The sequence below is a fragment of the Drosophila santomea genome, chromosome X, assembly GCF_016746245.2.
Source record: "Drosophila santomea strain STO CAGO 1482 chromosome X, Prin_Dsan_1.1, whole genome shotgun sequence".
NCBI lineage: Eukaryota > Metazoa > Arthropoda > Insecta > Diptera > Drosophilidae > Drosophila > Drosophila santomea.
Window position 1 is genome coordinate 17207212 of NC_053021.2, and position 27916 is coordinate 17235127.

Here is a 27916-nt window from a genome sequence, read left to right on the forward strand (position 1 = left end):
AACCGTAAAAAAAAATGCAGAACACAACAAACAAATTACCCAAATGTCCTGCAGGGAGTTTTGGGTGTTCTGTGTGTGTATGGTGGTGGCGGGGGGTGGGGAGGGGTCCAGTCTGTTCACTTTCGATTTACCATTAAAGCTGGAAATTGGAAATTCACTCGATTCGAATTGATCGAAATGATCGGATTTGATTATATGTATTTTCGACTGTCGTGTTTATAGCGACGGATTAGCGCCAGTTGATGATGGTCGGTGGTAGCTTCGCTCGAGCCGAGTTCAACTTGTTGTCGCGTTGCTGCCCAAAGAGCAGTGAATCCTGGCTCGCAGAGGCTGAGGACTCGCAGGACTCACAGGACTCGCAGTACTCGACTCGATTCGATCCGAGGATGTGTGCGGCCAGCAGCGACGACGATGAGCACGAGAATGGACGCGAGTCCGCCAACCGAGCAGCGGCAGCGACAGCAGCCGATGGTAACCGAAGGGAGCCGAGCATTCGAGTACCCGAGCGCCCGAGTCTGTGCCTTCAAGCTTCGGCAGCAGGCTGCAGGAGCGGCTGGCGGTGGAAGGGGAGGGCGGTGCAGCCTCATCATCGCTTCGCTTGTGTGCGTGTTAAGTGTACGTGTGTATCTGCCAGCAGCGGCAGACGCAGCAGCAGCAACAGCGTCCGGCCACGGTGCACTGCAAAAAACCAGTGAAAGTTTCGAAAAAAATCAATGTAAATCAACGTCAAAACTATATATCAGCAAAGTTAAAAAAATTCAATAAATACAAAAAACTAATGAATTAATGAATACAAAAAATTAATGAACAATATGAGATAATTAAAAAATAAAAAACTCCATAATTACTTATCGAAAAAATCGGAATATTGAAAAAGTCGATGACAAAAGCATAATTAGCTATCCTTTGTGTGAATGTGGAACGTGATTACCATAACTTAGCATCCCAATTAAACGGACAGTAAAAATCAGTCAGACGGTAATCTAATAAACTCTATTTTAAATGGTTCATTCAATTACACACGAATTTCTCCCCGTGCAGCAGCAACAACAAGTGGAGCTCTTTTTATTTCGGCACTCGGCTCGTCCGCTGCATTCGTCTTACCGCTCACTCGTTCGCGCCCTCTCCCTCTTCCTCTTGCTCTAACACGCACACACACACACGAACGCAAGCACACAGACGCGCACGCACTGACACGCACGCACGCACACAGACACACAATCGGAGTCAGTTTGGCGTGTATGTATGCGTTTCGTTGCGACCGTTATTGGTTTCGGTGTCGTTTTCGTCTGCTTGTTCGTTTTCGCTTTCGCTTGCGCCTTTTGCCTTGCTGTTGCTTTTGCTTTTGCCGTCGCTTTTACAGTTGTTTTTGCTGTTGTCTTTGCTGGCCGTACACCTCTCTTCGTTTTGCTAAGCTCCCACTGGGTGGCGCCACCAATTAAATGCACAAATTAAACAAACACAAAATGAATCCGACAAGCTGAAAAAATACACACTAAACGTTCGAAAGTTGTGCACGGCACTTTAATAAAGTTTGGCACACATAACGCCCAGCAAAAAAACACGCACACACACACGCGCACAAACAAAAAATAAAAAACGATGGGTGGGTGTTTAGGTTTCAGATTTTCATTAAGCAGATTTTGGCCTTTTCCGCTGTGGGTCAACAAAGTTTTTCCGTTTTTGTTCTTCTCTAGTTTTTAATAAGTCAAAAAGCGGGGGCGCAACTGAACTGAACTGAAGGTGAGCTGCCAAAAAGTTCTATCCCGAATTCAATTACTCAGCGGTAGAGCCTCGACCTTTCCACAGATTAAAAGTCCAAATTTCGGGTTACGAAAACAGATCCTTAACAACAATTCTAGAAGTGAGCTCTGTAAATTCAGAAAATATTTGTCTTAGCTTAATAAACCACTTCCGAAGTGGCGCCACCTACGTAAAATGTTATTTCAGCTTTATACAAACATACATATGCAGTGGTTATAAAACCTTACTACCTTACTACTCACCATATAATATACATTATATTATGTTTATCAGATGGATATACCCAACTGCGCAAACAGGGTATGCATAAAGAAAATGCTCTTTTCAGCAGAGAGCGCTCTCAAGATCTCCGAAAATAGACGAATATGTATGTAGATTAGACAGCTAAAGAAGAAACTCGCTCAGTAGTCAGCTGCTTTTAGAATGAATCTGTTGTTTCTCAGCCGGCGAATTTTCCTGGGCGATGGCAGCCACAACGGCCTAATCCATGGCGGCATCATCGTGGACACAGAGGGCATTATACGAAGGGGTAACCATAGTCTATTCCCCATTTAATCCATATAACAACTGGAACACCCAACAACTTAGTGCTACGCTCGGCGCAGGAGGTCAACACCTATTTGTACAACACCGAATCCGAATCGGTTTACGATTTTGGGGACCTGGTCCTGATGCCGGGTCTAATTGACCCCAATGTCCATATCAACGAGCCGGGTCGCCGGGATTGGGAGGGTTTTGCCAGTGCCACCAAGGCGGCCGCCGCTGGTGGCTTCACCACAATCATCGACCGACCGACCAACGCCCAACCACCCACCGTTAGTGTGGCCCATCTCAAGGCCAAGACATCGACGGCCCGTGGTAAGATCTACGTGGACGTGGGTTTCTGGGGCGGACTAGTGCCCGGTAACGTGGATCAGCTGGCTCCTCTGCTGAGTGCCGGTGTCATGGGTCTGCAGTGCACATTATGCGATCCCGCGGCGCCTGTCACTCAGGAATTTCCCGCCGTTAACGAAGCCCAGCTGGAGGAGGCTCTTTCCCAGTTGGACCAGGATCATGCGGAAGGTGAAGCTGTGATAGCGGTGAGTAAACAAGAATTATATGTATTAAATGTGAAAATGTTTAGATTTCAACATAGTTTTTATATTTTTAATAACAATTAACTTCAAAGTTCAATGTCACTTCATTATGTACCGCCAATCATTTTGGATGCCAATTAGCCAGATTCTCTGATTGAGAGCCCAAAGATATGGCTTAATTGAATACCTGCAATTCCCATTCCGACAGGTGCACGCCGAGCTGCCGCTGCCCACCGAAATCCATCCCGACGAGGAGGCGCCCCGGGAGTATGGCACATTCCTGGTGACCCGGCCACCCCAAATGGAGATTTCCGCGACGCAGTTGCTCGGCCGACTGGCGTGTCGCCACCCACGGCGCTGCATACATATCCTGAACTGCAGCAGCGGCGAATGTCTGCCGCTGGTGGAGGAGTGTCGCCGGCAGGGCGGGAATCTAACGGTGGACACCTGTCCGCATTACCTGGCCCTAGCGGCCGAGGAGGTGCCCGATTGCGGCACGGAGTTCAAGACCTGGCCACCGATTCGGGAGCGCCGCAATCAGGAGCAATTGTGGCAGGCTCTCAGGCTGGGCGGAGCCATCCGGATGATTGGCAGCGATCACTCGCCGGCGACGCCAGGCGCACGCGCCCTCACCTGCGGTAGGGGGCGTGGCAACTTCCTGAGGGCGTGGCCGGGCATCAACTCGCTGCAACTCAGCCTGCCGGTCGTCTGGACGGCGTCCAATCGGCGTGGTAAGCATTTGGCAGCATTCACATTTGCGCTAATTGAATTGTGAATGGCAAATATCAAGTATACGCCGCAGGTGCCGAAACATTACTCACTTTCTGAGAACTCACTGCATTTGAAATGCAGCCGAGTGCTGGAGCTTCTATTTGGTGTGAATACAATGCCTAATTTATTACCGTCATCATTCAAAAGTATTATTAATTATAACTTCGTTATTCACGAAATATGTTTTTGAATTCATTATCTGGACCTTTTCCAGTGCCAGACTTTGCATCATTTTTGTGAAACTTGTCATTCTCATAAATAGTGAATTAACTCTGTGTAGAATAGAGAAACTAAAAATGCCAAAAATTCAGGTAAACAATTATATAGTGGGATGCTCGAAACATTGCAATTTCCGGCAGGCAACGTTTGTAATTAAATATATTTTAAATTGGCTTTGTCAACAAACAAACTAAATATTATTAGTTTAACTCTATTCTAAATACAACTCTGGATGCCACAAAGTTCCGACGCACTTAAAAGTTTTAATCTGCGTTACATTTCATTCACTGCCATTTTAATAAAATACATTTTAATTGGGTGTAGTCAAAAATTAAATTGAAATATACAGAATATCATAATATCAAAACACAATTTACTGCAACCAGCATGTTTCAGATTCAATTAAAATATAAAGTTTAGAAAATAGTTTTAAAACAAGAGAGAACGCTATAGTCGAGTTCCCCGACTATCTGATACCTTACGCTACGAGTAACGGGTATTAAATATATTTGTTACAGCCAAGAGTTTTACGCAGTTTTAAGGAATAAATACATGTACAATGAACTATACAATTTCGCGCTATATTCACTCAACTCATCTCTTTCCGTTTCCAGGTTCCAACTTGACCATCGCGGACATCCATCGTCTGATGTGCCAGGAGCCGGCGAACCTGTGCGGCTTGTCCGCCTCAAAGGGCCGCATTGCCGACGGCTACGATGCGGACTTCTGTGTGTGGAGCCCGGAGGAGGAGTTCACCGTGTGCCCGGAGCAGCTCTACACGGCCACCAAGGCCACCCCGTACGCGGGTCAAAGGTTGCGGGGCGTGGTGCATGCCACGGTGGTGCGGGGTCTGCATGTCTACCAGCAGTTCGAGGGCTTCGGCCAGCCCCTGGGCAAGGTGCTACTCCGGAGGAGCAGCCGAAAACTGGTGAAGTTCGTGAGCATGTGAGGGATGGGAATGGCAGGGATTTGTGGCGCTGTGGATGCGAGTTGGGCGTACGAAAGTGGACTGAGGTGAACTGTGCTGGACTGGGGGTAAACTTTGTTAATTAAATTCATTCAGAGATTGGGATGTGTTCGTTGATATGTATTCCGAAGTCACCCGCCCTTCTGATACACTGCCCCAGGGGTATAGTTCTTTTGAGGCAAATGATTCAAATGTTAGCAATATTGATGTCTTTCTCTTTAACAAGGCAACGCACATTTAAAGAAATGGATAAGTCTGACTTGAGGAGGTTTAGCATTAGATATACCAATAATTGTGTACTTAAAAACATAATTGATAAGTGACTGGCAAATGCCTTGAATTTTCAGCGGAAAAGCGTTTCCTCTCGTTATAAGCCCCAACAATTTGCTCAATAAAGTTGATATTAATAACCAAATATCTCGTTTTTATGTCGCAAACAAGGGCTTATCAGATTAACAAGAAAAGGTATCAACATGTTGACAGTATCTTGATTTATCATCTTGCCTCTGTTTCCCCCTTTTTTTTTAATATTTATATTTTTATTTGTCTGGCTTTTTGATAGTATTTAGAGGAAGGAAAGGAGCGGCACACAAGGCCTTTTGTCGAATCAGCTCTGAAAGTTAACTTCCCCAACTTCCGCATCTTTGCCCACTTCGCTAATGTTTCCTTCTGCCGCTCCAAGGATCGGAAAAAGCGGAATGGATGCGGATGAGGACAAGTGGGAGTGGGAGGGACAGGACGTGCAACAAGTTGTCGCGTGGCAACGCAGCGTAAACATGACACCAGTCGACCTCACGGAAACCCATCACCGAGCCATCCCACCATCCCACCATCCCACCATTGCATGGGTGCTTGCCCCGCGTTTTTCCATCGCTTTTCCGTCTCTTTTCCGTCGCTTTTCAAGGCATGTGGATGACAGCTTAAGTTTACTTGCCGGGCGTCAACTCAATTTTTGCACTACACCCGCGTGTGTTTACATGCATTTGTGTGTGTTCGTGTGGGTGGGCGTGTGGGTGGGTGTGTTTATCTAAGCGGTTGGGCGGAGCGGGCAGCGAGTTTATGCCGTGATTTAGTTGAACTACAAAATCCAATATTATCTGCTGGCCAGGAAGCCCGGGAGATGCACCCAAAAGTGTAATCCAGTATGCTAAGTATGAAACCTGTTTCAAAAATAAGACCAAAATTATGCAGCAAAGGTGGAATATGGTATTAATTTGACCTTAAATTTTGCAAATATATAATCGCATACTTTTTGACAGCTTTCAACGCTTTACTTAAAATGATTAATCCACATACTTTTCGACAGCTTTAACACTTTACATTAAATGTATAAATTTATTCGATTGAATGCATGATTCTCTTAAATTATAAGTGTAAATTTGTACTTTAACCATTACTTGATTATTTACAATATTTAAACTTTTCTTTGCTCTACATCTTTAAAGGTTAAAGCGAATGCTAGCTTGGGCGCCAAAAGCCTGTTTTAAAGCCCTTAAATACCCAAATGAAGGTGATTTTCGCAGTATTTGTAAAGGGCTATTTTCCGGTATTCTTTTCTTTTTTTCAATCGAGGCGAAACAAAGAAAAGGGGCGAGAGCGGGACAGACTGAGGCAGGCGGACAAAGACAGAGCGATCGCGTTCAGGGCAGTCAATCAGCGCGGACTTGGCAACCCACGCATAAACCGCTTTGTCTGAGCTTTCCCCTGGGAAATGGTAATGGAAGTGGCATGGAATTGCGAAAGGGATGGGGGAGGAAAGGGGCGGGGCAGGGAAAAGACAGCGGCGGAGGCTTGGCCCGTAAATACACCTTCGGCTTCTTGACGTTGTTGTGTCTGGTGACGTTTCGATTTTCCGCTTTTCTTTGTTTTTCTTTTTTTTCTTGCGATTCATACAGCGACTTGCGTGCCACACGCCCCGTCACCCGCCACCCGCTGCCTGATTGGTTTGCATTCCGCCTGTTGCCTGCGTCATTGATGCCCACGCTCTTAACCCCACGGCGGTGACGCTATTTTTAGCCCCCCAGGAATGGAAACTTTTGGCAAAACTAATTTGTGATTTAGTCACAGTAAGCATGAAAAAAGTCGAGAGCGATTGTGCACTTTCGCAGCTGCTAAAATAATTACGCAAAATATTCCGTGCATATTTAGTTGTCTAACACAACTTCACTCAATTGGATGATGAAACATGAACCGCAAATAGTGTAGCACACATATGTATATATATTTAAATGCAATTTGCTCAACAAGATTCCACTCTTATGAAACTATGTTGATGTATTAAATTTGATTAATTTTATAATGCAATTATTGGTTTAACAGTCGTATAAACTTTCTGTAGCCTATAATTAATTCAATGAATGTATAAAGGCACTCCTTCCTTTCATTTCGATTTAAAATGTCCCGCTGAGCCGTCGAGGGTTAATATTGCTGGCCAATATCCCGCAAAAGGAGTTAAGGTGCTTTTTATTTCTTTGCGGTTCGGTTGGCGGTTTGCTTAACGCGCCTACGAGCAACTTCCATTCCCATTAAATAAATGCCAAAAGCAGATCACAGTTTCAAATCACATTAAGCGCTGCGCTGTGCGGCGACGGGTGAGCGGTGCTTTTGAGTGGATTTCGCCTGTCACTGGCAGGCAACGTGGCGTATACTCGATGTGGCCTGGTGCCACGTCACGTATACGCCATGTGAGCCACACGCGACAACGAAAACTTTCGCCCCCTCAAGCCAGCCCAAGTGGGCGGGGCACATACGTATGTACACATCTACCGGAGTATAGCAATTGGGCTTCGGGGAGGGGGGAGGGGGGCTAGCGAAAAAGGTAAACATTACGCATTCGCAGCGTTGGCAAAGTGAAATGTTATCCCCGTTGGCCCGAAGCGATGGCCCAAAAAAGCGGGTTAGGAATTCGGGGCGGAGGTGAAATCATTCGAAGGCGTGACTTGACCCCAACAACCAAGGATAAAATCTGGGATTCTGGAATATGCCCAAATCTAAGAAGTGGTGGAAAATGACAGCACAGATAGGGTTTCACCTTATCTATAGGCGAAATAATGTTGCTTTGCAGTAAATCATTTGGAATTACATATTTTATTTGTTTGGTTTTTTTTTATGCGAAAATGTGTAAGTTGTTAGGTAGCCTACACAATAGAAGCCAAATTATAATCTATCTAAGTAAACGTTAAATCACAGTGTCAAAGTGATATGAAGAATACATTCAAATTTAAGGATCAACCTGTTATTTAAGATCAAATGCCCAAATATTCATTTATTTACGATCATTCCAGCAGCATAAGTACTACATATGCGTATGCAATTATAATACATTTATTGATTTGCACTTGAAGCTGAAAAGTGGCAATTATACTGTTATAACGATGAAGTCCACTCGCTTCTATGGGCAGCGGACGAGTGATAAAGATGGCGATAACAGATAGCACAATCATTTACTTTCATTCCTCCCTGCTCTCCGTTCTTACGCTCTCTCAGCAATAGAATCGTCATGGAAACCGGCACCGAAAAGTATGCAACACTCGATGCGCCTGCGAGCGACAGAGAGGGCGTGAGGCGCCACTGCGTGTGCGCAAGCGAGTCGGCAAGCAAGCTCTGCTACGCCATAACTGTGCGCTAAGGCGATAGCGTCAGCAGCTATCTCGCTTTTGCTTAAGCTATTTAAAAATATTTATGCATGCGTGTGTATGGGGTGAAGGTGAGTAAAAACTACGACGTCGACTTTGACGTGGCGCAGTGCTCTCTTTGTTGTTGCTGCTCAAGAAGCTATTCCAACGGAGTAACAGCAATTACGAAACAATTGTGTGGGTGAGCAAAAGGCAGAAGGAGAGGGCGAGCGGTAAGGCATAGCAAGGCATGGCAAGGCGAGGAGAGGAGAGCGGGAAAGGAGAGGAGAGGCGAAGCTCCAAATCATATGCTCGCTCAGCTGGGGCAGCTCTGCCGGCGTCGCCGTTGGTTAGTCAGTCATCATCAGTGCTTTTTAGAGCTACGTAGAGAACAGACGGCCTTCCCAAACACACACAAACACAAACACACACACACAAGCCCAGAGGCGGCAAAATAGAAAAGGTGGAAAACAAAGGCGACAACAAGAACAACAAAGGTGACGATTCAAAAGCGGCAAATTTTGAGCGCCAAACCCCAACAGATACCACAAAGAGCCACACAGGATTTTTTTTCAGTGCTTCAGTGTTTATAATTATAGCTTTTCTGAACAATTCTAAGAGTGTGTGTGTGAGCGTGTAATCAAATACAAATCAGTAAAATAACAAAAATCTTGACGTAATCGCTGAAATGCAAAGCAAACGACACGAAAACGAGCAACAATAACAACAATCCATTTGAATTCCTTCTGTGTCGGTTTTCGGTTTTTAATTTTTTGCAGCTTACCGCCGACGAAAAGAGACGGAGCGAAAACACACTCGCGTGTGGTGTTGTAGTCATTGTACTCACTCTTTTTTTTGTCGTGTAGTGCCCATGTTTGCCGTTATGCAAAGATTTCATTGTTATTAGTCAGCAAACGTCAACAGGCAGCAACAACAAAGAGCAACAGCCAAAACGGGTAAGCGATAAACACAAGTACAGTCAGAGCTGCCTAGCACGATTTGTACACTCATCATTTCATTGCCACACATATAGCTCGATCTTTTATGCATTCATTCTCCAATTTTAAGGCCGCAATAAAAATCTATATGCTTGCATTCCATTAACGTTTCTACGTATGCATAGAAAATCATTATAAAAAAATGTGTACACAAAATCAAATTATATTGAAAGTTAAATGCTTTCCTTTTTAATATTTTTGTTATCAAATGTACTGGTTATTGCGGTTTCACTGTAGAGAGAGAGAGAGAGAGAAAGAGAAAGAGAAAAAGGGGGTGGGAGTGGAAGAGCAACAACACTAACACTTTCGAGTGCTGATCCTCTCAGGAGAGAGGGAGGGAGTGAATGCGGATAACAGCGAGGAGTGATGCCAAAGGGACAAAAAGAGAAGGAAAGGGAGAGAGGCGCGGATTATGCTTATCAATGAAGTATTGACGAAACGCAAATGGCTGATAAGCAAAACGTTTGCTAACAGAAAAAAATGTATATAATGAAGTTAAGGTTTTAGTTTTTAATTTTTCATAAAGCATTGTAAAACAAAGTTCAAATATTCGAACAGGATATTGTAATATACATACATACATATAAATACAAGAGCAAAAATATATATTCGTTAAGGGTGAAAATTGATTATTTCTCTTATTCGGGCTTTGAACTTTAATCCTTATTTTCGGTGCAGCCCTATTGCCTTGACACTGCATACAAATAGTTCAGTTATCGAGGCGATCGTAAATTAGCGCTGACTAATATGGGGGAATCACTCGGAAAATTGAGAGTAAAAAATTCGTATCGCAGCCTGTTGCTGAACGGCCGCTTTCCACGAACTCTCGCTAATCTTGCACACTTAAAGAGCTCAACTGGTTTGGGGCCGTCGTGCATAATTATCCGGCAACTACGCCGACATGATAACACAAGTTCCATTCCATCTGATAGCGCGCACTGCAAGAAAATATTGCAAATGTTTTGTTAAACAAATATGCGATTTTATGATGTTGAAAGTTTAAAATATCAGATTAGTAACACTGGATTGGAATAAGGTGGGGCCCTGCTTAGGTGGGGCCCTATCAAAATTGTAGGGTTCTATGATAATCCCGGCGTAATGCTCCTCCCCCCCTACATTCTCCCCACCCTTCCTCTGTCGCACACGTAGACAACACCTGTCGCCCATGGCGCTGTCCCGCTCTTCTCTGTCGCTTTCTTCGGCTCACTTCTTCTCGTTCTTCGCTTGTTCATGACAAGCAATAACTGTTGTGGCTCTTTTCTTCTTTTTTTGTTCTTATTGCACATTCATTTAAGTTTTAATTAATTCAGCCAAGCAAACAGCGTTAGAAAGAAAGTGGTGGTGCTGCAGGGCGAAGTGGGGGGTGTTGGGCGTTTGAAGCAGCAGAGATTCACCAACACGTTCGCAGAAGGCAAGCCAGCACAAACACAAAAACACGAACACGAACACAAACACAAATACAGATTCGGATTCGGATTCAGATTCAAACACCAGTGCAGTGGAAACGAGTAAAAATAAATAATGCTGACGTCAATTTTGCGTATGCCAATACACGGTGCAAAAACAGGGGGGGTGAATGGGGCGAACGGGGTCCGGGCAAAGCAAATCGAATGCCAAAAGCAAAATGCAAAATGCAAACTGATTGGGACTGATTAAAATGCAACAGCAACAACTTTGAGCTTTCTGCTAATGTCAAAAAACTACAACAACTTATTAAAACGAAACAAAAAACAACAACCACTTGTTCAAACGAAACAACACCGCAGCTTAAGTACTCTCATCCTTTGAAGAATAATAGTTTCGACAATCATTACCTCGTTTTTTTCGTACACCGCATAACAGCCAACTTGTCGTATGAGCGATATTTACGTTTTCATTTTATAGCTTCGCAACATATTATTAATGTTTAATGAGCAACATGAACTATGTCGTTTAAGTTTGAGTTAATATTTGATTTATTCTATTTGGGTTCGACTTGCCATATTGATGTGATACATTTTGAATGGAATCAAAATGGTAAACAACTAATTTTTGATCTTTGTAAATGCAAGAGTGCGAATGGAAAACGAAGTGCATTTCTTTCAGTGTAGGCGATACGGGCTTGTATACAAGCCGCATATTTCAGCCAATTTATGGTCGGGCTCTCCACAGCTATTGTGCTGAACGCAGGTGTATTTAGTACCCATACATATATATGTTGTATATGTGTATATTAGAAGTGTAATATAGGAGCCGTATTTACAGTTCCTTTTTCGCGGCCACCGAGCAAACTTCATTAGCCAGTGATGTCAGAGGTAATGTGGATTTGGATAGTGAGTCAGTCCACTAGTTCGGTGGTTCAGACAGTCCGGCGTTTTGGTTGTGGACCCCACCAAAAGGGGATGAGGGAGGGTGTAGGAGGGGGCGGTTTAGGGTTCATGCGACGTCGTAATTGATGGCAATTATTATGTCACTCAAAGGGAAGTCGATTGAAAAAGCAGCCTAAATAATGCAAATGGAATTGGATATTATAATTCAGAGAAAAAGTAAACGGGGGCACAGTCATTCCCACTAATTAACCATTTATTGGGAGCTGTTGCAGGCTTCAAATAATCTAAGGTCTGTTTTGAAGGCCAGCTCACCGCCTCAAACTTTCCGGCAAGTTTCCTCGCGATGACGTCATGGCCAGCTCATGTAGCCAATAACTATTTGGCTGTAAAGTAATTAGTCGAGAATATCATTTAGGCTAATTGTTTTGTGCGCTTATGTGAACAAGCTGTTTTTAGCAGTAGCGAAATGAACAAGACCAACAACGTTTTGCTATAGCCAACGGTTTTAGGTTTTAAGCGCGCTAAAATCCAGGGATCTAAGTAATTATTGCCAATTGTTTTTTTTCTCTCTTTGTGTTTAATTAATGAAAAACCAATTAAATTTGTGATTCATCATGTGTCCCTAAAATTCTTTTTTTTGCAATAAGAAGATTTAAAGTGAAGTCAAGTTATTACTTAATATAGAATAAAACAAGAGAGAACGCTATATCGACTATAGCCCGTTACTCAGCTGATGTGCAAAGTGCAAAGGAGAAATTTCCACACTGGCAGTTTTTTGGCGGTTTGTGGGCGTTATGGTGGGCGTGGCAAAAAGCTGGGTGAACCGAGAATCTCTAAGTACTAAAAACCGTAGCAAATTAAATTTTAAAAAGTTCCCGCTGATTTAGCCAGGGTCAGCACCACGATTCAAGCCACGTTTTCAACCAGTGTGATATTCGGTAGCCTTATCGTGCAGCTTGTTGCTCATCCTGCAGCCACGGTCACACTTTTTAGAACAGTTTTCAATTAAACTGCCGATGTGTGTAATCGATATCAAGCAAAACATCGAAACATATCGCCCACAGGCATTGCTGCTGAATGCATCGATGTTTTTTTACATCACTAGGTGAGCGAGCCAGCAATAAACGAACGATTTTTGCGCAAAAACGGTGTTTATCAATAAATCGCTGCGCACGATTGCTGTGGCCGTAGAAAACGCGTAAATTCTCGCCCGTAACCTGCCAAACCAGCGCTCTTGCCGCCAAAAGAAACGCGTTTCAGTGCTGCGAATAGAAAAAAGAACTTAAGCAACGATAACAACAGGCAGCAAGAGCGAGCGAGTACGGGAGAGAGACAGAGAGAGAGCGAGAGAGTGTTGTGTGTGTGCGTGCTGCCAACTTGTCGCACCAATTCGCTGCTGTGTTTCAGTGTGCGTGTGTTCTGTGGGGTTCTCCCAAAAAAAAAGGAAACAAATAAGAAACCTTTGCGCGATGCCATACGAAATGTATCTGAACTTTTAGGGTTCGAACTTCGATTCGCTTGCTCTGCTGCTGTACACATATATATTTATTTGCCTGGGCAGCACAACTTTTCAACAAGTTGCCAGCGCAGCGTGCAACGCGCGTTCACACACACACACACACTCGCGTAAGAAAGAGTGAGAAAGGGAGAGGCGGAAAGAGAGCGAGCAACAGCAACAACAACAAAAGCCTCTCAGCAGCAACGTTTTTAGTGATGTCATCAGAAAGTAAGTTGATTTTTTCGCTGTGTGGAGTGTGGTGTGCTTTTCTGTTTTTCTTTTTGTTGCTTCTTGGCACACACACACACACACGCGCGCGCAACGTTGTCATGACGTCATTTCACCGAAATACTCACGACTCGGTGTTGTTATTGTTGTTGTTTTCCTATGGGGGAACTTGAGTTCCATCAGTCAGCAATCGGCAGCACAGCCACAATATAATCATCGTCATCACAACGCACACTCGTCATCGGCCCAAAACAAAAACGAGCCCATGCCAATCCCGCCCAGAAGCAGGAACGGTTTCTGAATCAGAATCCGGATGAGACACATTGATAAACCGAAAACTGACTTCGTAATCCAAACAAATCCAATCCAATCCCATTGTAGAAACGTCTTCAAACTGGCCAAATTGAAGCGGAAAAGGTAGCCAAACTGAAGCACTTGTCGGAGAGCGTTTCGGTGCTGCTGAAGATCGCCAGGATCGGCAACATGGACAACAGCATCGTCGAGGAGAACGGCAACTCGTCGGCGGCATCGGGCTCCAATGACGTGGTCGATGTCGTTGCCCAACAGGCGGCGGCAGCGGGGGGAGGCGCTGGCGCAGGAGGAGGCGGTAACCCCCAACAGCAGCAGCAGCAACAGAACCCACAAAGTACAACGGCCGGCGGTCCAACGGGTGCGACGAACAACGCCCAGGGAGGTGGAGCGTCCTCCGTGCTGACCACCACCGCCAACTGCAACATACAATACCCCATCCAGACGCTGGCGCAGCACGGACTACAGGTGAGCGTTCGGGGAGCAGGTGCTAGGTGCTAGGTACTAGGAGCTGGGTGTCAAGTGTCAGGTGTCTCGGATCCCAGCCAGAAGTAGTTTCCAAGGATTTCAGTGCAGAAGCACTTTAAAGCTTCCTTTGGCATTGGAATAGCCAACTATAAGCTCAATACTGTTTATGTATATTAAAGTTCCTAGCTGAATAGCCCCGTTACTATATAGATTTTGCATCCAATCATTTCAATACAGTTTTGATTCTACACTGCAATCGATTTCTTTCACCAATGCATGCATTAAATGGTCAATTACTATATAAAAACCTTCATAATAATTATGTTAGGATATGCCAATACTTACAAATTGATTGCAATATAAATCATATTCCATTAATATATTTAGTTAATGAGATGTAATCTAACTATTAGAGTCTACATTTTACTGTTTGGAGGCAGCTTGAGGCTAATTTTTCAAAACTCACAGTGCCGGTCCAGTTAAAGGCCAATAACACTGACCAGCAGCGTTTTTTAATGTAGCAACCTTCTATTCCCGCAGGTGCAATCCGTGATACAGGCCAATCCCTCGGGGGTCATACAGACCGCAGCTGGAACCCAGCAGCAGCAACAGGCGCTGGCCGCCGCCACAGCGATGCAGAAGGTGGTCTATGTGGCCAAGCCGCCAAACTCGACGGTCATCCACACGACACCTGGCAATGCAGTGCAAGTGCGTAACAAAGTGCGTAGCTCGAGGAGCAGCCGCCGAACCGAACTCTATTAATGCCCTCGATCACCTCGCACACAGATCCCTCCAACCTTTCCGTGTAAGATTAAACCCGAACCGAACACGCAGCATCCGGAGGACAGTGACGAGAGTCTGTCGGACGACGATTCCCAGCACCACCGCAGCGAGCTGACGCGACGGCCGTCGTACAATAAGATCTTCACCGAGATCAGCGGTCCGGACATGAGCGGTAAATCCGGGGGACGATCTCTCCACCAGTCAGTCACACACACCCACTCGAAACACATCTCTGTCGCTCTTTAAACCACTATATCGCCTAACAATCCAACGCATCGCCGAGCTGATCGCCCCTCATCGTTCATTCCACGATGCACTTGCGCCTGGCGATCGTTCGACCACTCCCAGCATTCCCATATCGCTGGAGAATCGGTCAGTCCATCAAACACCATACCATTTCCCAGTGTTTGTAACCCCATTGTCACATTCCCCGTTCATCTTGTACAGTAGCGGTTGGCTAAGTAACACTGTAAACACTCGTTGTAGTGCGCTTTAGCAAATGATCCATATCAAAATCATTAAATGTGAGGCCACAAACTTTGCCAAAAAAAGGCATTTACTATCAGAGTAGTCTGTTGTCCAATGGTTTTTATGAATTTATTGAATTTGTTATTGTAAATATGTAGAAGGCCTTTAAGGTAAACATTTACATCATTCATCAGGTTGTTATTGTTTATGAGGCGACGTTGCTCAATGCAATAAGATTCTGTAGCCAAAACGTATAATTCTATGCCTACTGAAGCTCAAAATAATAACCAGAATATGTTATAGACTGAATAAAAAGACATTAAATATAAAGCTCACTATTATTTTTGAATACTTAACACTCTAGGACACTTTCATTGGCATTGAAGCTCAAAATAATAACCAGAATATGTTTAGACTGAATAAAAAGGCATCAAATTATAAAGCTCACTATTATTTTTGAATACTTGAAACTGTGCTAGTAGTGCATTCACACTCAAAACTGAGTAGGAGAGTATACTTTCTTTGAGCCTTACAGTAGTGTTGAAAAACAGTGCTTTAAAGATGTAATGAAGCAGAGGATTGAGGTAGAAATAATGTAACGCAGTTTGTTGACATTGAGTGCTTTTGTTTGGATCTCAACTGTGTTTGTACATACAACGCATAGATTGTGAAGGACTACCGCCTTGTCCTTTGTACAGCATTAGAATTACCATTTAAGGCAGCCGTACAAGGGGGAACCCCACCCATTTTCCTCCGCCCCCATTATCATTTAGTTGATGTTGTTGTTGGTGTTGCTTTAACGAAGTGAAAATAATGAACGAAAAACACAAGACGAAAAACTTGGCCTGAGAATGGGCAGAATAGAGAACGCGTTGTATAGATTCCGCGATTTTCCAATTCTCTCCTGTAAATAAACCTCTCACTTCCACACACACACACTCGCGCACTCTTTCACCAACTCACACACGCACACACACAACATGTACATAGAAAAGGGAGAGAAGACAGCAGCAATAATGTTTAATATTTACAATAGTTTAAGCATTAAAGCTATTGCTGCTGTCTGCTTTCCCGCCTTTCTCTATCTCTATCCCTCTCGCCCTTCCCTCTCTCTCTTTCGCTGCCACTCTTGTCGTTGTTGTTGCTATAATCGCTGTTGTTGTTGTTGCTGTTGCCGTTGTTACACACACAACCCATCATGCCAAATAATAAATAGTAATGAAAAAGTACAAGCAAATTCTCTCACCTAACAGTACTTTAACCGTTAATCAAAAGCTTTTCTCCACTCTCTTTAACTAACCAATCTACCTATCTCGCTCGCTCGCCCGCCGCTCTCGCTCGCACACACCACTCAAGTTCATAAATCAAAAAACAAAACAAAAAATCAATCCGAAATTTCAAAACTGCCAATTTGAAAACTGAAAAAATGGAAAATATGTTTTCTTATAATTTTTTATTGTTGTTTTTTTTTCATTGTTTTCTTTTCGAACGCCTTCCTCCACCCAACCCACAAAAAAAAAAAAAAAATATAAAATTCAATTATGTCCTGAACAACAACTGCAACAACAACAACAACTCAACAACAAACGTCAACTAAACTCCCAAACCGAATTCGAATCGGACTCGAACTCGAACTCGAAATTAAAATCGAACTCCAACTCGAATCGAATCGAACCCCATACCAGGCGCATCGCTTCCCATGTCCGACGGCGTGCTCAATCCGCAGCTGGCGGGGACCGGAGCGGGGGGCAATCCGGCGAACAGCTCCTTGATGCAGTTGGATCCCACGTACTACCTGTCCAATCGGATGTCCTACAACACCAGTAATAGCCACGCTCCAAAACTTGCTCCAAAATCTTGTAGCTTGTAGTGCCACAGCTGTGACTTGGCAGGACACTTGTAAATCGAACTGGAAGACCTTTCAACTTGAAGTTCCCAATGCTGGATTTAGACGATGAATCAGCGGCCACGTGGAGCATTCGTGGGACTGCTTCATCGTCTAGCTTCAGCATATATTGAATTTACAATTGATCATTTCGATGATGCTTCAGATTTTCTATGAATTATTCAAAGAACTCCATTCATGCTGGCATTAATTTTGTTTCTATTCAAATTATTTTATTGAACACATTTTTGCATGTAAGCTGCGTTGACATCGAAGTGAAACCCCAAATCATCCGTCTAGCGAAGTATAAATCAATGAAATCAAATTCAGTTCGAGTTACAGAGAGTTCCGCTTTTGGGAGATATGCACACAAGGGCTTTTAGGGCTCCACTGATCAATCAATCCTTAAATTCTGGTATCCTTGTTTTACAGACAACAGCGGGATAGTGGAGGATCAGACCCGTAAGCGCGAGATCCGGCTGCAGAAGAACAGGGAGGCGGCGCGGGAGTGCCGGCGCAAGAAGAAGGAGTACATCAAGTGCCTGGAGAATCGAGTGGCGGTGCTAGAGAACCAAAACAAAGCGCTCATCGAGGAGCTGAAGTCGCTCAAGGAGCTCTACTGTCAGACCAAGAACGATTGAATGTGGGCGGGGCTCTGGCGCTGCCTGCGCCTCCGCCTCCAGTTACGGCTACGGTTACGGATACGGTTACGGATACGGACACGGACACGGATACGGTTACGGCGACGACAGCTGCGCTGCGGTTCCGCTTCGCTCCGTTCTGTTCTGTTCTGTTCTGGACAACGCCAACCGCGCAACAGCAGCGATGATGGAACGATCCTCGCCGTGGGCCGGCCGCATATCATGATTTCTATACGTATAGGATGCTATATGTGGTAGCGTGTACATTAACTGTATGAATAACTGAACTGTGTGACGAGGGATCGCGGGATCGTGGGATCGTGGGATCGTGTTGTTGGGACGCAGACGACGGAGGGTCGGGTCTATCTGCCGGACACACAATGTAATTATGTTTGTAATTTAAAGATGTAATATTATGTTTATGATTTAGTTTACGCCTTAGTTTATTCGCTAACTTAACGATACTGAAGTTTACCTACGAACCTACAAACCTACAAACCTACAAGCCTACAAAACATGTGTTTCTGTAGCCTAAGACCTTTCACCACACCCACATGCACACCTACCTACCCAACGGACTCGCTCCGCTGTAATTGTAATTGTAATTAAATTTTTTTGTTTTACCTAATTCGTAATTGATGCAGCAGGACGTGCGTGTCTAGCGAAAGTGTTTTTTCTTAGCGAATTGTTGTAAGCCAATATGTCAGGATATAGTCAACCAGCATCCCCAAGCCCCCAAATCCCCAAACCACCCACCACTCACCCCATGGATGTCCAGACAGCAAGGATAGATAGATAGAGGAGCGGACGAATGGATTTTCTGAGCCTCCCAATTCAAATTGTTCAAAAATCGCAAGTTTCACTTGATTTACATATGTGTGTGTGTCTGTACACTTGTGTGCGTGTGTGCCGGCCAATTGTATCTGTAAAATTAGTCTTAGATCGAAGCGAAGAATCCAACTGGGATTTGAGCATGGAATTAATTATTCACACACTTTGTTACATAATTTTAAACGAACCGCAGCTCCCCAAAGAACCTGGTTTATATACAACGCCACACAACTCCAATCATCGAAAGGAGGAGGGATCCTGGCCGGAACACACGTGTGTGGGTACAGATATTTACATATATGCATTATATATATATATATATATATTTATACATATATTGAAAGCAAACACTCTCGTTATCTCTTGTGATCGACTCAGTTGTTGTTATGAATTGTAGAAAACAGACGATAAATTAATGATGAATTCGGGGGACAGAGATCGAACTTTTTTATCTAGCGTAGCGCAACGGAAACAATGTCAAAATGAAGCACCGGAAACGGAAATAAAACCATAAGAAAACTTGCATGTATATCGCTCTATTTTTGATGTCCGAATCCAAATTTTCGCAGAATAGGAAAGCAAAGTAAACAAAATGAAAACAAAAATCCATAAAAAACGAAACTCAAGTTTAGAGATCAGCTTTTTTTGGCCGAGTCAGAGGAGGAGGAGGAGGATGGGGGAACGCGGAAAAGGGCAAATAAAACAAACAAAAGTTGCATTCAACAAAGTAAATAAATATTTTTATTGTCATTGCATAATTCTTAAGCTAGTACTTTTAATAACTAAATCGTAAGCGCGGAAAAACAAAGTAAATGAAAACAACACAAGGATAAGCGATAGCCCGAAGCAAAGGATTCATAATAAATCGCGTGCAGAAACTAAGAGGATGGCAAATAAATACAACGGCAGGTGGAATGCAAAAGAAAAATCTGTAGAAATTACAATATTGTTATAAATATTTGTCTCAATGAGAAAACAAACGAAAACAAGCAACAAACAAACGGAAAACAAACCAACAACAAAGAAAATATACATTAAAAAATCAATAAAAAATATTTGAACAAACTTGAATGCATTTTCATGAGGATAGTGATTTTCAGAAGCCAATACCAGCAGTCTTATCGTTGATAAGAAGCCACATCCCAATACAACATAGTAGCATGCCTCATCTGGAGCCCAAATTGAAGCATCTCACAGCATCCGTTTCACAGAATGTTTTAATATTAAGTACTCACACAGCACACAGACTACAAGATACGAATATAGATAGATACAAAAAGTACAAATGGATTCGATTGCGATTACAATTATAAATACGTGTAGATCAGTCATAGCGAGTATTGGCCGTTTGGATCCTGCGTCTGCGTCTACGAGATGAACAGGTAAAGGACGAAGGTGCCCAAGCCGATGTAGTGGCTGAGATAGCCAGCCTGTTGCCAGTGCCACAAGAAGGAATCGCTGTCCTCGCCGACCTCCAGGCCATCGCCCAGCAGCACGACGCCCAGATAGGCCAGGTGGAAGATGGCCAGCGCCGTGAATGCCAGATTGGCGAGCCTCACCAGCCAGTAGGAGACGGAGCTCGATCGCCGCTTGCTGGGACAGTGGCTATACCGACATCGCTCCTTGCCCGGACAGAGATTGGCAGCGATGCAGGCATTCAGAAGGCTGGCGAGCTGCCGCCTGAGCAGCGATTCACCCTCGGCTAGCAGGGCCAGCGAGATGAGCACCAGGTAGATGCGCAGATCCATGCCGTGCAGCAGGCTGGACACCAGATAGGTGCTGAGCACGGCCAGCAGGGTGCGTCCCCGCGAGCTGGACGAGGTCGGCTTGCAGGGCGCGTAGATGTACCGCTTGAGCCACTCGTGCATGGGAATGTTCCAGCTCCTGACCAGCGAGCTGATCGAGCGCGGCCATTCGATGAGCCAGGGCTGCGAGATCAGCGGACCGAGCATTTCCGACTCCTTGGTGGTGCCGTCCAGTCGCTGATCGGAGGCCACCAGCAGCGCCTGCGCCATGATGCCCACAAAGTAGTGGCTGGTGCGCACACTCAGTGCATCCCAGTACATGACCAGGAAGTGCGACCTGTCCCCGAAGAAGTCACTCATCGCCGGAGCCACGCAATTGGACACGGTCACGGCCAGCATGCAGAACACGACGTTGGGCAAGAGACGACGCAGGCTGACCATCCAGCTGTTCCTGGGCACCAGGCAGTCCATGTAGCAGCCAAAGCTCACCCAGGGCCCCAAGGCGCAGGTGGCCGGGCTGTATATGTAGCCCAGATAGGCAAACGGACCCGGTATCCTGGCGTGCAGCTGCCCACTGGCGGTCAGATCGAATCCCAGCGAGATGAGCTTCATATTGACCACCATCTGGATGCCGCGCAGTTGCGGCCAGTCACTGCGCTGCCGCCAAATGAGCAGTTCGTACAGGAACTGGCTGCCCACGGTTAGTACAGCCAGCACTTGAGCTCCTCTTCGACCCAGACGCAACAGCTGGAGCAGCAGGTAGCCCACGGCGGCCAGCAGTAGCAGGAGGAGCAGACGGTAGCCCACAGTGAGTTGCAGAATAATCAAGCCGCAGGCGAAGTGGAGCAAGTGCAGCGGTGCCAGGCTGGTGAGGCGTCTGCGCTGCGAGTAGAGGAGGCAGAGGACGCGGCACAGCAGACAGAGGAGCAGCATGGGCGCCACATATTGCATGACCTGCAGCACAGATGGCTGCACGCAGCTCTGCAGACTGTCGAACAGTCGCCCGGCCAGCTCCAGGATTCCATGTCCGTCCACCAACACCTCCTCCTCCTCCTCGCCGCCGAAATAGTAATCCTCCTCACTGTCTGGATGGCCAAACCTGTAGTCCAAGCTGCCGGCCGTCGCCAAGTCGTCGTCGTCCTCCTCCTCGTCCAGATCAATGTAGTCCGATTCCTCCTCGAAGTACTGGTAATCCATCGCCGGCCGCCCAAAGCCAATCCAATCCGGGGGAATCAAGGAAAAACCCGGAAATCGGCGGACAGGGAATTATTTACCAGGAATATACCGCGCAATATACTGAATAGATTTCTTCGAATTTTCAGCTAGTTTATAGCTAACCAAAAATACCAGTCACCAAACAGTTTTTTAGGAATTAAATCGAAATTGATAGATTAATTTATTTAAACATGTTTGTTTTGAAGACTTACTGATAAAATAGTATTATAACAGCTCGGAAATCGATGTTTTTCTGAGTTGTTGATTCGAACAGTTTCAGCGGTTTTTTAATCCCGCTCAGCTAATCTAGCGATCGCGATACGGTCACACTTCAGATTGTAAATAAACCATTTTAAGGAATTTATTTACATTTTCCACAGCCAAAGCCAGGCTACTTTCTTGAAATGACGCGCCATGCCCGAAACTGCACGGCCGGAGCCGTATACACCTACAACGAAAAGAAGCGGGACGCGGCGGAGTCCGGCTACGGCACGAATGCCCAGCGCCTGGGCAAGGATTCAGTGAAATCCTTTGACTGCTGCTCCCTGACGCTGCAGCCGTGTCGCAGGCCGGTGATCACCAAGGATGGCTACCTGTTCGACAAGGAGGCCATCCTGCAGTACATCGTGACCAAGAAGAACGAGTACAGCCGCCGCCTGAAGGAGTACGAGCGTCTGAGGCGCGCGGAGGAGGATCAACTGAACCAGGAGGCCAACAGCAAACAGCAGGCGCGCATGGAGCGCTTCGTCAATGCCGAGAAGCCAGCAATGACGCCCGCCCACTCCTCCGCCGCTGCCAGAGAGAAGGCATCGACTTCATCCGCCGCTGCTGCTGGTTCATCTGCATCCACACCGTCTGCTGCATCCACATCGTCCGCATCCTCGATTTCCAACATGACCAACGGGCACGAGAAGAAGCTGCCCAGCTTCTGGCTGCCCTCGGAGTGCCCCAATGCTGGGTTGGCCAAGGCCCAGAAGCCCGACGCCACCATCTACTGCCCGGTGTCGCAGCAACCTTTGCGTGTCAAGGATTTGATTGATGTCAAATTCACGCTGCTCAAGGACGGCGACTCGAAGCGCTCGCTAATTGCCAAGGAGGCGCGCTACATGTGCCCCATTACCCACGACGTACTCAGCAATGCGGTGCCCTGCGCTGTGCTGCGTCCCACGTGAGTTCTCGCTGGGATTCCGTTTTGAAAATCCTTTTTTAGTTACTTTTTCACTACAGTGGTGATGTGGTGACCATGGAGTGCGTGGAGCGGCTGATCAGGAAAGACATGATCCATCCGCTCACAGATCGCAAGCTCAAGGACAAGGACATCATTCCCCTGCAGCGAGTAAGTGCACCCTGAACTGCACAACTTTCCTGTATCGATAAGGTTTCTCGTTCATTTCACAGGGCGGCACTGGCTATGCAACGACGAACGACAACCTCCAGGCCAAGGAAAAACGACCCATGCTCCAGGTCTAAGACGAATTTACCTAATCCACAGGTACTTTAGTTCGCTTCAATAGGAATTTAATCATTTTATCCCTAGCAAAATTAAGAAATCAATTAGTTTGTTCAAATTTTAAAACAATTGTATATCGTAACTTATACTCCACATAGGCATTTTATCTTTTCCAATTGTATGACTTCGTTAATTGTAAAATAAGAAAAGGACAAAATAAATCCACTGATATATAGCTCCATAAAATGAAAGCATTCCCTTCTTGGGGTTAAGGTATAATATATTCTTTATGCATAATTGTAACGTGTAATGTAAATTGAAGAAGCTGCAGCTGGCGGAATGCGGGCGGGAGGCCGAATACGTCGTCTAGATACGTCGCTCCTGCTGGTGGCTGGTCGTCCACGTCCAGTTCCACGTCCACTAGGCCGCCTGCACTGACTGCTTCTGCGAGGAGCTGATCTTGTCGCCCAGACTCAAGGCCATGCCCTGTTTGTGCAAGAGAAAGAATCCGGATTAGAAAATGGAATGATTACGTACAGATGGATTGATGGATTGTGCCCGAAACTCTCACCTGACTCTTGGCGCGAATGCGTATGTGTCCCGTCACCTTGGAATCGGGATCATCTACGGGCTTCTCGATACTCAGATTGGCCAAAGCATTCTCTCCGAAAATGGACCTGCAAATTGAGTGGATGAGAGAACTTTATTATGACAGCTCTCAAGTGGACAACTGGATACTCACTTGGCGTACATGTTGGCGGCCATGAAGCCGCATTGGCCGGAGAGCGCCTTCTCCGGCGTGAGGCACTTCATGTTGGTGCTCTTCAGCAGGTGCTTGAGATATTCGTGCAGGTCGGTGAAGCTGGTGTTGACGGTGACCTTGTTCTCCCACTCGAAGTCCTGCCACATTTGCCGGAACTCGGTGTCCGTGCAGCTGGCCGGAATGATGTAGTCCATGATGTCGATGTGAATGGTATTGAGCACCACCACATTCGTATTCAGGGCGGTGTCGTAAACTAATGTAAAAAGCGCCATAAGTTTGCAAGTGCATTTTAAGAAGGAATTTATTTCGGCTACTCACCAATATTGCCGAAGATGATGCCGTTCTCTGTGGAGGAGACCTTTACGTTGGCCTTGATGTTGCAGAAGTCGTGCGGAGCCAGGACCACCGGATGCGGGCGCTCCACCAGCTTAAGATCGCCCAACGTGGCCAATTCCAGTGTGCAGTTCTGTAGCGTGTCGTCTGAAATTGATTGCATGGATGTAAGCGATTCCCTTTCGCGTGAAAGTGCACTACTCACTGGTCTGGTTGACGATCAACACGTCCAGGACAATGTCGTACTGGTTGACATTGACGTAGGCCTCGGCATAAACGGGATCCGAGAAGCCAGTCAGCTGAGTGACCTTGTTGAGCTTGCTGTTCGGCGAGGCCACGTCGCTCAGCTGGGCGTTCTTGCTGCCCGCCAGCGCCTGGTTCAGACTGGATTCGAACACGTTCTCGCCCAGCTGATTGTCGCGTCCATTCGAGAGCTGTGCAAAGAGCACCGGATCGTCTGGCTGCACCTTGGCGGTGGCCTTTTGCTTCTCCTTCAGCATGCGCTGATCCTCGTCGTGCTGCGCATCCAGCATCTTGCCCAGAGCCTCGCGGCAGTAGAGTGTGAAGACGGACACAGCCTCCGGCGTGCGTTCGCTCAGCGTGCGCAGGCAGACAAAGATGCGATCGGTGTCATCGTTGGTTATGGGCTTGCTGGGGAAACCGGACTTGCCCAGGTGCAGTATGGAGCTCATGATCAGCATCACCTGCGTGGTCAGGCGATTCTGGGCACGCGGCTCCGTCTCCAGTTCCGCGAAGCGCAGCGCCAGCTTGGTCAACGTGGCGGATAGAGCGGCGCCGATGAAGAAGTCGCCGTCCATCAAGTACTGACGCAATGGCGGACGTTTCTCCGCCTTGGTCACCCTGCAAGAGGCATTAGCTAGCGTTAGAATACCATTTAAACTGCATAAAACATTAGAATACCATTTAAACTGCATAAAACATTGCACAAACTATTAAGTTAAGCCAACTATTTTTTAGGTGCTACGTATTATGATGACTCATCAACAAACAATGGATAGTGGGGGCATGTTCAAGAGAACAACCAATAGCTCGGCGGCAGAGCTACAGGCGTTTTATCAGTAAAGCTGATGCAATGTTTCAAGCTGAGTGAGTTGGTGGCGTTGCGAGTGGTACACGTAGCACGTTACTTACGGGGCAAGACTGTAGGCACTCTGGGTGGCATAGGTTCCATCGGAGGTGACCTTGTTGCTGGCGTTACCGCTGCCAGAGCCCTCTGTGGCGGATCCAGCTGCATTTCCGCCTGCGGATCCCTGCTGCTGCTTCTGCTCCTCGGTCTGATCCCCGGCCAGGCGGCGCTGCTCCGCCTCCACCATGGGCACCTCGCCCAGCGTCTGCTGGATGACGGCAATCACCTCGAGAATTTGCGAACCCTCGACGTATTCACCCAGAATCCAAACGGCGGCCCGATGTATCTTGGAGGACTTGATCTGCGGGAAGGCCTCAATCAAATGCTCAATGATGAGGGCGCGCAGGGCGGGGAACTTTTGGATGGCCTCGCGTATAAAGATCAACACATCGGCGGCGGCTAGTTCATTGGTATCCGAGAGGAATTCGACAAGTACGGGTATAACATTGGCGGCCACGTCGGGAAACTTGATGGAACAGGTGTGCAGGGTGCGGACGAGCAGCTGCCTGTACTTGCCGGTGTCCTCGTGCTCCACATTGTGCGTCTTGGCCACCTCCTTCTTGAGCACCAGCACCATTTCCCCAATATTACGCGAATAGACCAAGTCCAAGGCCAGTGCGAGTGTTTTCCGGCGCACCTCGATGTCTGGAGCGGCCAGAACGCGCAGAACGTCCATGACCAGGTCCTGCATCACCTTCTCCATGCCCTCGTGCTCCTTCATGGCCACCAGGCGATCCAGCACGATCAGCTTGACATTGTTGTCGCTCTCCTTGACCACCAGTTCGATGTAGCAACTGGCCGCCGCCTTGATGGCCGTGGGCGCCAGCGAGAGCGTAATCAATGTGCCAGCGGACTCGTATCGCACCGCATTCGAGCTGGAGTTCAGCAGGTTGTAGATGCAGCGAATGAAGCGCGAACGCTCGGCTGGATTGGCATGGCACACCTTGTAGATCAGCTCCACGATGACCAGCTGCAGTATGTCGCCAAAGGTGTGCACCTGATCGATGCAGCTGGCCAGATAGTTGAGCGCACGCTCCTGATCCGCATGCAGCAGCATGAGGAAGGCGTTCCGCTTGCAGCTCATGTCCTGCTGCGTGTCCAGAAAGCTGGCAATCAGCTCCGGCCCATCGGGCACCAGCCAATCGAAGTTCTTGTATATGGTGAAGATGGCCAGCACGGCATTTCGTCGCACATACGAGTGCCGGTGATCCAGGCACGCGCGTATGGCCGGCATCAGTGGCTCCAGCAGCTCCGGCTCCTTTAGCTTGCACAGGAAACGCAACGTGGAGCCGCGCAGGAACTCATTGGGATGCTGCAAATCCTTTCTATACGCATCGCACACCAGTATCATCTCCTGCAGCAGTTTCCCATCCGCCGACGTCTTTGGGACAATCTCCCAGAAGATGAGCAGCAGCTTCTTGATGGTGTGATTCTGAACGGGCAGCACAAAGCGTATGATGGTCATGATGAGGCCCGGATACCGCTCCCCATTCAGCAGCAGCTTGATCACCCGCTTCAGCGTCTCGATCTTCACGTTTGTGTCGCCCTTCTCGAGATCCTGCTTCAGCTGCATCTCGTTGGGCACCTCGAGGTCCGGCGAGTTGATTATCGTGTAGCACGGCACTTGCGACGTCATCGTGGCTGCCTGTTCCTTTCGCCTGTTTAAACCCGATATGCCAATTTACTGTATGTACCAATTTAACGATCTACCAATTTACAATTCTATTTTTTTGGTCTTTCCGACGTGTCACAATGGTTTCGGGTGTGACCGTGCGTGGCGGCCTGCGAAATGCCACGCAAATGCAGCCAGGGCTGCGCACTGCTCTAGCCGGGGCTCACACCACCAGCTAGCACCTACTGTTGCTAACAGCGGGCTGTTAGGCGCACTTGGCGCGCTTTTCAAATGTTTGCAGCTCGTTGCTTAACATGGCAATTTACCAATTTTCATTTAAACAAATTGCACTTGAATACACTCACAGTGGATACAGTTAAGCATTAAAATAGCAAAGATTGCAATGCACTTCTAATTCAGTGTGTTAACTGCTAGTGTCCACAGAGAAGGTGCTGTAAACTAACAGTGCATTTTGGCGCCTTCTCTGCAGTTTAAATTTAATAACAAAACATTAATAAAACTTTAAATAAATGCAAATCGGGTCACAAAAACCTACTTAAAGTCTCTGTTAGTGTAGCAAAATAAAAGTATAATATTTAAATTATTTTGCACCAAGTCATATGCATATATATTAACAAATAATTATAATGCCTAGTTTTGCTAGTCTCCTACTTTTATTTGAAAACAGTAATTAGTTTCACTAAACTGACCTTGCACTGCATTCAAAACGTCTTTTAATTAGCAATTTTCACTTAAAGTAAGTGAGTAGCTTTGCCTTATTTTTATCGCATACTTTCGCTTGATGAATGCGTTTTCCGTGCG

General features: G+C 46.3%; 6 protein-coding genes across 11 annotated transcripts in view; 3 read left to right on the top strand and 3 right to left on the bottom strand.

Moving 5' to 3' along the window:
* The window catches only part of LOC120456601 (pneumococcal serine-rich repeat protein), a 32528-nt gene extending 32022 nt beyond the window's left edge, over positions 1-506 (bottom strand). The window contains exon 1 of the mRNA XM_039643511.1: positions 132-506. The gene's annotated coding sequence lies outside the window, so the exon portion shown is untranslated. The remainder of the gene's footprint in view (positions 1-131) is intronic.
* Positions 507-2154: 1648 nt separating this feature from the next.
* On the top strand, positions 2155-5212 carry LOC120457050 (allantoinase). Its single transcript, XM_039644220.1, has 4 exons — positions 2155-2293; positions 2353-2843; positions 3049-3571; positions 4445-5212. The coding sequence occupies exons 1-4, from the start codon at positions 2188-2190 to the stop codon at positions 4777-4779; spliced, it is 1455 nt and encodes a 484-aa protein (XP_039500154.1). The 5' UTR covers positions 2155-2187; the 3' UTR covers positions 4780-5212.
* Positions 5213-8785: 3573 nt separating this feature from the next.
* LOC120455239 (cyclic AMP response element-binding protein B) lies at positions 8786-19561 on the top strand. 6 transcript variants are annotated; one of them, XM_039641217.1, is made up of 6 exons: positions 8786-9367; positions 13826-14221; positions 14762-14941; positions 15008-15176; positions 17158-17295; positions 17790-19561. In XM_039641217.1, exons 2-6 carry the CDS (start codon positions 13928-13930, stop codon positions 17996-17998), a joined length of 990 nt encoding a protein of 329 aa, XP_039497151.1. In that variant the 5' UTR covers positions 8786-9367; positions 13826-13927; the 3' UTR covers positions 17999-19561. The 6 variants fall into 6 exon arrangements, with proteins under 6 accessions (XP_039497151.1, XP_039497152.1, XP_039497150.1 ...); XM_039641218.2 differs by lacking the exon at positions 8786-9367 and adding an exon at positions 12747-12823; XM_039641216.1 differs by lacking the exon at positions 8786-9367 and adding an exon at positions 12830-13444.
* A 359-nt stretch (positions 19562-19920) lies between these two features.
* Positions 19921-21882, bottom strand: LOC120455238 (protein-serine O-palmitoleoyltransferase porcupine). Its single transcript, XM_039641215.2, has one exon. It carries the CDS (start codon positions 21769-21771, stop codon positions 20197-20199), a length of 1575 nt encoding a protein of 524 aa, XP_039497149.1. The 5' UTR covers positions 21772-21882; the 3' UTR covers positions 19921-20196.
* Positions 21883-22096: 214 nt separating this feature from the next.
* On the top strand, positions 22097-23392 carry LOC120456811 (nitric oxide synthase-interacting protein homolog). The gene is made up of 3 exons (XM_039643854.2): positions 22097-22957; positions 23017-23125; positions 23188-23392. The coding sequence occupies exons 1-3, from the start codon at positions 22194-22196 to the stop codon at positions 23257-23259; spliced, it is 945 nt and encodes a 314-aa protein (XP_039499788.1). The 5' UTR covers positions 22097-22193; the 3' UTR covers positions 23260-23392.
* Positions 23393-23498: 106 nt separating this feature from the next.
* Positions 23499-27270, bottom strand: LOC120456808 (coatomer subunit beta). The gene is made up of 6 exons (XM_039643845.2): positions 25488-27270; positions 24541-25196; positions 24321-24482; positions 23982-24255; positions 23811-23916; positions 23499-23725 (listed from the first exon to the last, which is right to left on the bottom strand). The coding sequence occupies exons 1-6, from the start codon at positions 27116-27118 to the stop codon at positions 23660-23662; spliced, it is 2895 nt and encodes a 964-aa protein (XP_039499779.1). The 5' UTR covers positions 27119-27270; the 3' UTR covers positions 23499-23659.
* Positions 27271-27916: the final 646 nt, after the last annotated feature.